The sequence below is a fragment of the Tamandua tetradactyla genome, chromosome 13, assembly GCF_023851605.1.
Source record: "Tamandua tetradactyla isolate mTamTet1 chromosome 13, mTamTet1.pri, whole genome shotgun sequence".
Lineage (NCBI taxonomy): Eukaryota > Metazoa > Chordata > Mammalia > Pilosa > Myrmecophagidae > Tamandua > Tamandua tetradactyla.
In genome coordinates, this window is record NC_135339.1 from 57100336 (window position 1) to 57112629 (window position 12294).

A 12294-nucleotide genomic window follows, 5' to 3' on the forward strand; every position below is an offset into this window, starting at 1 on the left:
ATGGTGGTTAAAGCTATGAGACCACCTACAGAAAACAATACAGAATGAAAACAGAAAAGAATCAAGGGCAACAGTTTTAAGAGCAATAGTTAAGGAGTGACCAGAAGAAGGTGTTTTGGTTTTTGCTTTTCTTGAGATGAACTTGAGCATGTTCACATACCAAAGAGAAGAGAATGAACGAAAATCCTAGAAAAAGGTATTAGAGCAAAAAGGTACTGGCATAGAAAAGTTAAAATGGTCAAAGAGATGGAGAAGAATAGTAGAAAGAAATTCATGTCAGAGAAACCAAGAAAGGAAAGTTCAAGAGCAGGAAGTGACCCACAGAACCAAGTAAAGAAAAGAAGCCTAAGAAAATGCAATGGGTTTGGCAATCCGAAAGTCCCTGGTGCCATGACAGGAGATAGAACTCAGAATACGGGGGATTGAGAAGTAAAAAGGTAGGAGGTGGGGGGAGTGATTACTTTTCCTGGAATTCTGGCTGTGAATGAGAGTAGAAAGAACAGAAATCAAACAATAATCCAAATAGTGGGTTTTTGTTTTTGTGTTTTCATGGAGTAAAAAGGAGATGAGACTGGTGCAGGGAAGTAGAGAAAGAGTACACTGAAGACAAAAGTAAGGGTTAAATGATAAAACAACAGCCCAAAGGAAACAGATGGACAGGAACTAAGATACATATAGGATCAGCTGTGGATGCAAAAAGTATACTTCTTTATCTGAGACAGGAGAGGATATCTACTGATGAGATTAAGTTGGTCTGGTGGTCAGTGTTGCAGTATTCATGTCTGAGAGCCTCTATTTCCCCTGAAAAAGCAAAGCCAGCTGCTGAAAGTCAAAAGTGGAAGAAAAGGGTCAAAAGTGGGATAGGAGATCTAAGGAGAGATAAAAGAATAGTAGCTGTAGGTGTGAAAGGAAAAGAATGGTTGAGCTGCCTTATGAACCACATATTAACTGTGGAAATAATCTGGTTCTGTGATTTTCACTAAAAGAATTTGGTTACCTTTATAAATGAGTATTGAAAGCAAATGGGTAGACCAACCTAGAGAACAGTTTGCTGGACAAAAGTGGGAGAAAGACAAAAGGTAAGGAAATTTTGGATACTGGTATAGGTAATTAATGAACCAAGTAGAGTGTCTAGACAAGGAAGAAAGTCAATCTAGGTAGAGGCTCATGGACTTGAGATAAAATAGTACCAAGGGATACGGATCTTCTTCATGAGGTCAAGAAATAATTAGGTATAGAAAAGTAAGGGAAAAAGAGATGAAATAAACAGAAGGATGAGAGCACAGTAGAGTTTAGGATTTTTGATATGCAACAGTCTTAAATGCTATGGTCTTGACAACAGTCAGTCCTGGCAGAAACTGCGTAAGAAAGGCTGATTAGGTGCTAAATTACTTAATAAATGTGAGAGAGTGAATAGGAGGCTGGCAAATGGCAATGATGAGGAAGGGTGAAAGGTATAATTAGAGGAAGGATTCTGTTCCGTTTAACAAGGGTGGAATGGAATAGCCTTACATGACCATGAGGAGATGGGGAATAGAGATTCCACCTCCAGGTTCTGTGGAATGTGGGGCATAGCTTTGACTGTGGTGAGCTGCTGGAAAAATATAATGGAATGTAGGGGGAAATGAGAGCCAAGTTTAAAATATCACAAGGAAAGATATCCTGTAGAAAGGATAAAAGAATAGAGGGGTTTATCTATACAAGTGGGTAGTCCAGAGAAAGAGTTTAAAGTCTTGGGAAGAAAGCTGATAACAGAGCAATCAGCAGATAGAGACAGTATGGGGATGAGGCTATGTGAAATGATAAACTATCCGGGTGATTACTAAGTATGACAGAAACTAGAGACAGGGTGGGAATAACTGACCTCCAGACCTTGAATGAAACTCTCATAATACTATTTCAGTGTCAAGCTGCCACAGACACCGGGACTTCATTTTGGTTACTAAGGTTGAACACCAGAATGAGTTTTGGTCATGATACTATTTAAAAACAAAAACAATTCTATGAAACTCAATAGGTGAATCTCTTAATTAGTAAATTTTAGACTTTTTTGTCATAAGTACATACATTCAGAAAATTAAATCGAAGTTCATACAAAATGAGTGTAAATTTCAAACGAAAACTCGAGGGTATTCCTGGAAGGAAGAGAGAATTTTGGAAAAAAAGGCAATATTCCCTAGATAGTGTTTATTGAATACTGCTTGAAAATTTGAATAGGCTCCTAATAGTTAAACACTGGCGCCCCAGCTTAAATTCATTCCAGGTTTTACAAAAATCATATATGATAGTACTCTGTTTCCAATTTCAGGCTTTAGAGATTTAATTCCTCCATCTCATATATGACTAAACATGGATTGAGGATCTCAAACATATTTCATATGACTGCAATGGAACGAGGGGATAAAAATCCTTACAGTGGTTACTTTCTCACACCATGTGTAATATACACTAGGAGCCATATTTAGTAATGAACATAATTTTACTTGGAAACAAGACTAGATCCAAAGTGCAATTCAAATAGCCACTGCTTTGAATCACAAAGAAACTCCTTAAAATTAATAAGGCAGAGTGTTACAAGAGGTCCCAATTGAATCAAATAAACTAAGAATATTCCTGAAGTACATTTTTAAAATGAAGCATATTGAAAAAAATGTTTACTTCAAAAAATAGGAGACTATCTGATTACAAAGTCAGATGATTATAATTTAAATTTGATGGGTTCAATTTAAGTTTGCAAAGCAGCAGGGTTTAGCAAACATCCTTTCTAACCCTCCTTCTCATATATTTTCTTCTTCACTACTATTGCCCACTTACCCCCTCAAAAGCAGAAACTCATATCAAAATATTCTATAATGTAAAAGGGCAATCTGTACATTTTTATTGTTTTCTAAGCCTACCCCAATCAAACTATTTTTGTTCGTGTGTGTGTGTTCTCTTTAAAAAAAACTTTGGGGAGAGGGGCATTGGGAAGGAAAAATAGGTCTATACCTTGAGAGAAGAAAATGCTCCCTAAAGAGCTGTTACAACTAATTTGTTTAGTGATTTTATAGTTTTTTACAAGGCACTTTCAAATTTCTCTGTCACATTTTACATTTCACCATTGTCCCAGGAGGGAATACCATGCATGATCATGCCTGATATGATCAAAACTGCAATCCACTGAGTTAAGGGACTCTAAGGCTATCTGAGGTGGATTCATCTTCTGAAGCTGATGTCATGAAAGATAACTGTTTTTTGACAAAACGGTCCTTCGCAGCAGTGTCTGGTTGGGCTCAACATGGCTATATGGATAAGAGGGAGGAAGGACCTTAATTTATGATGTTATGATTTATGAGTTACATGGAGCTGTAAACTCAAATGCCACGCAGCTTAACAGATATCTAAGTGTAGTGTATCCAGTGTAAGGAGGAAAAGTATAGGGAAGATGAAATAATAAAAGGCATCTGACACAAAGCCTCTGCGTTGAGAGACTAGAAAGGGATGGTGAACAGGAAGACTGGGGAACCAGAGAGGCTTTCCCTATATAGAAGACTGCTGCAAACTCAGTTACAAATTACTACTGTCTTGCATGGTTGCCATGCACAGATTCCATTTTTCTAAATATGCTTCTTTTAATTCCAGATTTTTATATGAAATCTGGCACCAACTTAAAACAATTTTTAAAAACCTTGAACAAAACACTTCTGCAAGTGAGGTCTGGTAGGCCCAATTGTTCTTCAAAGTTCAGAATATTTAAGGTTGATTCTTCTACCCTCTGAACTGCAAACTCTCTAGTATTAGATCTTACATCCTACACTATTTCAAGTTAGCCTATTCATTATTTGGGCCTATATACTTCATAACACTGAGGTGTAATTGAAATCCTACATGACAGCAAATTTATGCTATACATATATTTTAAAAACACAAAACCACTCTGTGATAATGCCAGAAGTTAGATGCATTTAAGGAATACCACTGAATTACATATTATTTGTACAACTATGCACACATACAAATATTCAGGACATAATAGTGCTATTTAAAGAAAGGATTTATTGACTTTCTCTTCTTTCTCCATTACTGTTCGTAATTTCCTGTACTAAAAGAACTCTGGAAAATCAAAAAATGATGTGGAATGATGGGAGAAACATCAATGATTTTCTTCAAAGTGACAATCTGGTACAATGCTTTTGAAGCCTGGACACATTCAATGATACGTATTTATATTATAAGGTAAGCAGAACTACTCTATTTCTACTTAGGCGGTAAAGACCTATGAAACCTGGGAGATACTTTTTGCATCAGTTTCTTCACTTCTACACCTCCTCCTTCTCAAATGTACATGGCTGGTAGGACTTTTAAACACCTGCTAAATTATTCTAGAATTCAAGCACCAAGCACGATGCCTAACGCAAACATTTACTGAATGTTCAGATGAACGAGATGATACATAACACCACTGTTCCGCTTTCCACACTAGCAAGTGTACTAACTTCATCCCTGCCATAGTTTCCGAGAGCAAAGTTGCAAATAATATACTGTTTTACTGAACTCGTTACTTTAACTCCGGGTGCCGCACTGGGAAAAGAAAATGAAATAGACAAATGCAAGCTGTTTTGTTTATTAGGCAATGATGACACCGTACGAGTGAATACGTCTAACAGGCTCCATTTTAAGACTTAAAACATATTAAATTGGTTACACCTAACAACAAGCTCTAGAAACCAAAAGAACCGCTTGCACCTTTAAGGACTCTTTAGGATGGCCACACCCAAAGTACGTGAAATCAAGAACCTCCTCTTTCCCCTGCCAAAGCAGAAGGCTGGAAAGCGGAAGCATGTTCCGCTCCCGCCGCCCCCCCGCGCCCCCCGCCCCGTAAGCCGGTTCAGTAACCCTTGCCCGGATCCGCGCCCGGGCCCGCCCCTCCCGTCCCCACCCCCCACGCCGCCGCCGCGCCCCACGCCTCTCGAGCAACCGCTCTTGGCAAGGCGGGCCTCCAGAGCATCCTAGCCCGACCACACCCGCTCACCTGGGGAAGCCAGTTGCCGCCGCGGTGGAGGGAGGGCCGGGGGAGCTCCAGGCCAATACTCACCCGTTGGGGATACTGTTCTTCCTCACCAAGTCGGGGGAGCTGCGGGACTCTCCCGACCCAGGCAACCCCGCGCTTAGGCCCCTTCAGAATAGACCCCGGGGCAGCTACGGGCACTGTGGCACCTCAGCCCCACCCCAGGGCCCGGGCGATTATAGTTGGCGGCTCGCACCGAGAGCGCGGGTCAGAGACAAGGGCAGAAGGGACGGTAGTCACGTCAATTCGAGCCATAAGATCAGCATGCCAGTGAACAGACGCAACGCACCGAACATTCCCGAAGGCGCCCGCTCGGCGAACGCTCGGGGGCGGGTGGCTGAGGAGCCGCAAGGCGCATGCTCGTGGGCCGCCCTGCCGTCTGGCTCCACAGGAGGGAGCCCAAGGTGGGTGAGGGGGGCGATCCATGGGCTTCAGGGTCGGTGTGGAGCCGCTGGTGACTTCTCAAGTCTGTAGTAAATTGTGCGTCCTGCTTTCACTACGCAGACCTAACACAAGTGCGCTCTCCATCCAGGTGAATGTCCAACTGCCGTTTAACGTGCCCCCGAAACTTTCCTGTCGGGACGCTGGGCTATTTTGACTGGTTGGAGCCTTTCTGTGTGGAAAATTAACTGCCGTGGCCGGCAACCAGAGCCGGAACCGCACGGGCCACTGGGGTGTGTAGTCCCCAGGCCCTGAGCCATAGGTCACCCCCTTTGGGAATTAATACCGCTTTGCCGCATTCGAGAGCAGTGTTTGATTTACGTCCTGTCCGGTGTGTTATTTAAGGTGGAATTGTAATGAACAACCTAGCCTTACGAACTAACTTGCTATCGGAGGTCGGAGAAGGACCGGAGTCAGAAAGAGCTTTTTGAAAGATGTAGAACTGGGACTTTCAATTACATAATGGTCTAGCTTAGGAGGAAGTTGCAAAAATCGAAAGATAGAGGTGCTAGGGAGTAAAAGGAAGGGTTTGATCTGGCTAGAGTCCAGCGCATGTGGAGGAGTGATGAGCAAGTTTTAAGAGGGGAAGTGGGCATCAGGATTTTGGGCCTCACTGTTAGAAGGGGCTCCGCTTTGACTTTCTGGCCAATTGCGACTATAAGTACAGATACATATTCAGATTTGAACAAAAAAATAAAAAATAAAAATAAAATAAATTTAAAAAAGACATCATCACAGGACTTGTGTCGAGTTTCTGGAGCTCATGGCCCATGTTACTCTATGAAATAATACATTTTTATAAATCCGGTAATTAATTTGTGAGTAGCATAATTACATCACATTGTGTATGATAAAAGCATTCTTTTGTTACATGAAAAATTTCAAAATATGCACAATTTTTGTAACCTATTTTGGAATTTATTCCATTTTATGTACCAGAAGTCTCAAAAAATGGAAGTGGTCCCAGATCTCTCTTGACATATAGGACAAGTTATGATGATAAGGGACTTGGTACTGAGAACAGTGAATAATTAGGTTTTGATGACTTTCAAAGGTTTATCGTGTATAAACTCACAGATCAGAAAATCCTTTATCAGATCACTTACTCCTTGATCAGAAAATCCTTAATCCTTTATCAGATCACTTACTCCTAGGTTTTGGTTTTGGGAAATAAGATCATGGTTAACTAAAAGATGCTAGTTTTCAAGCTCCTTGTGAAATGATATACCTAGAATTGTTGATACTTTTTTATACAACACCGAAATATTGTTATATTGCACAGATCTAAATGTAGATTTTTTTTTTAATTCGTAAATTCCACCTTTTGTATATCCTAGTACCAGTAAAAGGTGACAGGTGCCATATATTTAATATTTTTATTTTGTCAAAACACTATCCATTGCTTTAATTTTATCATGAGTTTGAATGAAATGTTATTTTAGCATAGCATCCTAGTTCAAATCAGGTTAAGTTTGGAAGAGCATGATTTGAGAAACATTGCTATCAGGGAGTTCAGAAAGGGTTCATCATACTATGTAATAAAGAAACTAAAATAAAGACATAAAGTTACAGGAATTTGAATTTGGGACTGACTTCAGGTCTGCTAAGGGAAGAAAAGGAATACATTTTAGGAAGATTGCCAACAAGAACTGGGGAAAATTAAAGGAAAAACAAATTTCTGGTTTGCTTACGATTAACCAAAGAAATATTACTAGACACCAGAATACGTATTTGTGACCATTCTATTAGCTGGAGATATTTCTGTAATTTTGTTCTGCACACATTCCTGAAACCAAATGTCATGTGACAACAATAATTAAAAGTGATTGAAAATTGTGCTGAAGAGAAATCTGTGCTGATGCCTGAGGACATTTCTATGAAATAGGTAGTAGTTCAGCATTCTGCTCTAAATAAAACAAATATAAGGTGATCTTGCAGAGTCTTGCATCTCTAGACTTTATTTAGAAACTGAACTGGAAAGCCTGACTTTACTAATGTGTCTGGCAATGGTCTGGGGCTTTTATTTAGCCTTTATGTTGAATAACACCATTGTTGCAAGAGTATTTGTAAAGCCAAAAATGAATTTTGATAGAGTAATCCCATACCTTTGGAGAGCTGGATAAATAGAAAAATAATCAGTGTAACACTTTAGCTGGAAAATGCTTAGTATAGTCTTCTGTAGCTAGAAAATCATTATCATCACTTCACTCAAGCAGCCTTGAGTTATTTTAAGCATAAAAAGCCCTTGTGGAAATAATTCACTGTTGGTCTAATCTCAGCAACAACAACAAACTCACTGTCTGTTCCCAGAATCCCTCCCAGCACTCCCTACAGGACGATGCAAGGGGAATCACTGTATGTCTGATAATCAATGTCATTTTCTCTTGGAAAAACAAGCCTGAATGAGAGAGGACTTCTAAGATAACAGAACATGGTCAAACAGCTTTCCTCTTCTATTTTTTCCCCCCACTTCTGCTTTTTTCTGGATCCTCACCATTTCTTTGTCTGTTTGGAGTTATAAAAACCCAAATCACACTTCCCAACTTAAACTGGTCTTAAAAAAATTTTCCTACAGTCCCTTGTATATGTGCACTTGTCGTAAACATACCTTCTCAGCAAGACAAAGAGACTTGTTTCTTTGATGTGGGATCACGTGGGCCAAACCACTAAAGACTGTGTTTTCTGACGATAACACCTACCTTGATTTTTTCACCCTCCACTGACCAATGCTCTTTATTAAGTTTAATGGTTTCTGTAATTTGGAAATATCAATTAAAAAATTGAAATTAGGCAATTACTTCTTATTTTGTTGTTAGACTCAATAAATTGTTTTTTATTTTTTCTTATTAAATGTTGTAGTGAGTTTTGTAGTGAAGTTACAGAAGTCAGCTTCCATCCATAGATTCTATATGAGTAAGAGATATTAAAAATTCTCTTAATATTGCACTTGTAGAAGAATAATGCTTTCAGTTTCATCTTTGACTTTAATTCCATTAATTGCAAGTATACATTAAGAGACTTCAATAAAATCTATGGTGCTGACATCCCTATTGGTAAGTAAAATGTTCTTTATATTATCAAATCTGTTTTTATGAAGACACCATTAATAGAAGGACTTGGAAAATACAAATTGGGATTTTTTTGCCTATATGCCTATACCAACCCTATCCAGGAACAGATTTGCTGTGCAACCTATTTTTTTTTTTTTTCAGTTTTTCAGAGTCCAAAAGATACATTCCTATTTGGGTGTTAAATTTGCACTCAACACCAAACATGCTTTAGGAAATTTCTTTATAGGAATCACCACAGTGGTAGACATCAATTTGCAGAACCCAGAGATTTCTAAATGCTAAGCAAGAAGCAAATAAACACATAAAATTGCCTTCTGTTTGCTATGGATCAAAAAAGGCTGAGTTAACTGCTTAGCTTTAATTTAAAAGCTTTAACTATGAACCTCCAGGACATCTGATACAAAAATAGTTAATCCTTAATTTCCTTACCCCTTAGAAAAAAACTTAAGCATTTTTCTGGCAAACAGAAAGCTGACTTGCTGTATGAATGTAAAAAAAGGTCTGAGTCAATTTTTCCTTACTACCCCATGAAATTTCAGTAGAGCAAATACAATTTTCAGCCAGATCTTCAATTTTATCCCATATCTTGTCTTGAATTATTTATTTAACTTCTATCATTTATTGAATAATAACTGAACAGGTTAAAAAAAATCTCCAGAGCTGAAAACACATTTGATTAATAATTTCTTCTAATATGAACTTTAATTTGATAATTTTTAAATAATATCTATAGGATGTGTCTCTACTTATATTTTCTCCGAAGATATTAGTTTAATATTCAAAATTTGCAAGTTCAGTCATCAGTAATTCAGGTATTGATTTGAAGTTTGTTTAGAAGTTCTTACAGAATGAATAGTACATTCAAATTCTCTTTTCTTGGCATCATATTTATGTTGTATCTAATTTTGGCATGATAGTAGGAAGATCCCCTGTTAATAATCTTTTAAAGAATCATTAAGTCAGTCTCTTAAAAATCTTTTTTTACTGATTAATCAAGGAATTTATATAACTTAGACTTGATTCTTTTCTGTTCCTAGTCTATTTTGTATTTTCAACCTCCTTTCAGACCTTTCCACCTAAAAGTCCCCAAAGCATCATAAGCAGCAATTCACAAACTGAACTCATTAGTTCCTACCCTACCTCCTACTTTGACAGTACTCTAAATGATACTACCTCTCGGTTACTCAAGCCAAAAATCTGTGAATCCTCTTCAGTTCTTCCCTTTCTTTGTCCTGTACATGTAATTGCTCACCAAATCCTTTGAATTCTACTTCTTAAATGAATCTTTCTCCCCCTCCATTCCCACTTATATTTTTTGGTTCAGCTCTCTAACACCTCTCATCAGGGCAATTTATAACTTTATTTAACCAACTTGCTGCAAGAATGTAAATCTCTCTATTCTTAACCAATCTCCTGGCCTCCAAGGAATGTCTTTTTATTTAGTGGTCTTTTTTTTCCTCCCTGTGAAATTTTATAGTTTTGGGGGAGTTCCCACATATTTTAATTAAATTTTTTGTTTACTATTGTGGAAATAACCTTTTTCTGTCATATTAGCATGTAGGGAAGCTATGGTTTTATATATATTCTCTTGTGTCCTGCTACTTCACTGAATTTTCTACTTATTTCTAAACTTTTTTGATAGCATCTGTTGGGTTTTCTATGTATAAAAATCTTTCATCAGAGGGTGCAAGGGTATTTCAGTGATGGAATTCTCACTGTCATGTGGGAGACCCTTCCCCTCCCACTTCCCCTCCCCAAAAACAAACAAGTCAAAAAAAAAGGCAAGTCAAACAAACAAACAAAAAATTCAACAAATGGTGCTGCAGTAACAGGATAGTCACATGGAAAAAGAATGAAATGTGACCCCACCATACAGCATACAAAAAATAAATAAAAATAAAAATCTGTCATCTACAATGGTAATTGTATCTGCTCCTTTCCAATAGTTAGAACTTTTATTTCTTTTTATATACTATTGCATTAACCAGAAGTTCTAGAACAATATTAAATACTAAAGGTGATAGGATATGTCCTTGTTTTGAGCCTAGTTAAAAACTTTAAATAACATACTTTACATCTAAATTATCTCAATAATCAGCTCTTTTCTTTCAGTAACATAGTATATCATTCATAAGAATATTTTCTTATTTATAAGAACCAACATGAAGAAGATCTCAAAGAGAAGAGAAGATATTAAAAAAAAGGTAAGGTATTAATGGAATTTATAAGGATTTAGATTATACTAAATAGCTCAATTATAAATGTGAGATAATCTTAATAAATTTTATATATTTGGTTCTATATACAATTCACATGTTAAGAGAAATAAACAATTGGAGGGCTTAAAATGAGCAGTATTCTTATGTTTGGTCTATCAGTCATGAAATAAGGGGTATTAAAGGTGAGTTATTCATTCATTCATTCATTCATTCACCTACTTAAGTATTGATTTATTTATCTATTCTTTCAGCCAGCTAGCAAGCCATTCTGTGCTTTGCTCCAAAAAAAAGAAAGAAAGAAAGGAAGGAGGATTTTTTTAGTCAGTTAGTGAAACATATCAACATGTCTCTTAGAATAACTCCATTTAAGACTCCCATTTTATTCTTCCCCTCTAAATGGAGATGGGATGTTATAAAAAAAAAAAAACCAGAATCCTGAAAATGGTGGGTGAGATTATTGGAAATTAAAGGAAGACCACTATCACTTGCCTAGGGTAGATGTTCTGTCACCCTCAAGGACTGCCGTCTCTTGGTCAAGAGTAGGATTAGGTATTTTTAATTATCTTGAGGAAGGTACTGATGATTGAATAAGAAAGGAACATCTTATTCCTTGTTGACCTTAATCAGTAGTTCTTAAATGTAGTATAGGAATCACTGGTGGATTTTTAAGTTCTTTCAGAAAGTCTGCAGACTGCCTTCTTATTGAGAAACTGTTTTACTATATCATGTCAGTACCCTGCTGTGGATTTTTTTGTGAATCCATGTTTTTACCAATGGAAAGCTGTTGTATGTCTGCCTGCTTTTTCTACTCCAACTGCACATTAGTTTGGTTAGCATGCCCAGTTATTATTTTAGGAGACTTTTGCTATTCCCCTTCTAAAAGAATTCGACATTGGTTGATTTACTTTTTCACATACTGAGGCTAAAAAAAAAAACAAAAAAGAAAGAAATGCTCATTTTAACATACTGAGTTTTTGATGATGAAAAATATCAACAGGCAGATTAAGAATATGATTCTGATGCTCAGGAGAGCAGTCAAGGCTGGAGACACAGATTTTGGGAGCCATGGGACACTCTCCAAAATACTGGCATGTGCCTATATTCAGGTGATGGAGAGAAGTACAACCATTAAAGGTTACAGGGAATAAGTGGCCAGAGAGGTAGAAGGGTAGAGGGCAAGGCAAAGATAGAGAAAGTTTTAAGAAAATAAAGGTGCCCCACACTGTCAGATGCTACAGAATAACCAATCAAATAATAGCTAACATTGATAGAGTGTTGAGTTTTCAATGTATTTTCATGTGTCCAGTCACGCTTGACCCTCCTAAAAGATATAGGAAATAGGCAGTATATGAAGATCAAGAGCTAATCATTGAATTTGATCATTAAAAAGATTATTTTCATATTAAAGAGAAACATTCTTAATTAATAGATATATAAAGAGCTCATACAAATTGAAAAAAAGATGAAGACAAAAGGATATGAATTAGCATTTTCAAGGAGATGATATTCAAGGGGC

The 12294-nt window shown here is 37.3% G+C and overlaps 1 protein-coding gene and 1 long non-coding RNA gene across 11 annotated transcripts in view; one reads left to right on the top strand and one right to left on the bottom strand.

Moving 5' to 3' along the window:
- LOC143654057 (uncharacterized) overlaps positions 1 to 5745 on the bottom strand; it is a 38603-nt gene extending 32858 nt beyond the window's left edge. The window contains exon 1 of one of the 5 annotated variants that reach the window (XR_013161649.1): positions 5075 to 5745. This is a non-coding gene — a long non-coding RNA (uncharacterized LOC143654057). Of the gene's footprint in view, positions 1 to 5011 lie in introns of all 5 variants that reach the window. The other 4 variants (XR_013161651.1, XR_013161650.1, XR_013161648.1 and 1 more) reach the window with 4 other exon arrangements.
- CC2D2B (coiled-coil and C2 domain containing 2B) overlaps positions 4946 to 12294 on the top strand; it is a 153673-nt gene continuing 146324 nt past the window's right edge. For 3 of the 6 annotated variants that reach the window (XR_013161646.1, XM_077125557.1, XM_077125562.1), the window contains exons 1-2: positions 4946 to 5451; positions 10715 to 10763. Coding sequence is in view for 5 of the 6 variants with exons in the window: in XM_077125557.1 (XP_076981672.1) it covers positions 5312 to 5451; positions 10715 to 10763 (189 nt within the window). In the remaining variant the exon portion in view is untranslated. Of the gene's footprint in view, positions 8542 to 10714; positions 10764 to 12294 lie in introns of all 6 variants that reach the window. The other 3 variants (XM_077125560.1, XM_077125558.1, XM_077125559.1) reach the window with 3 other exon arrangements.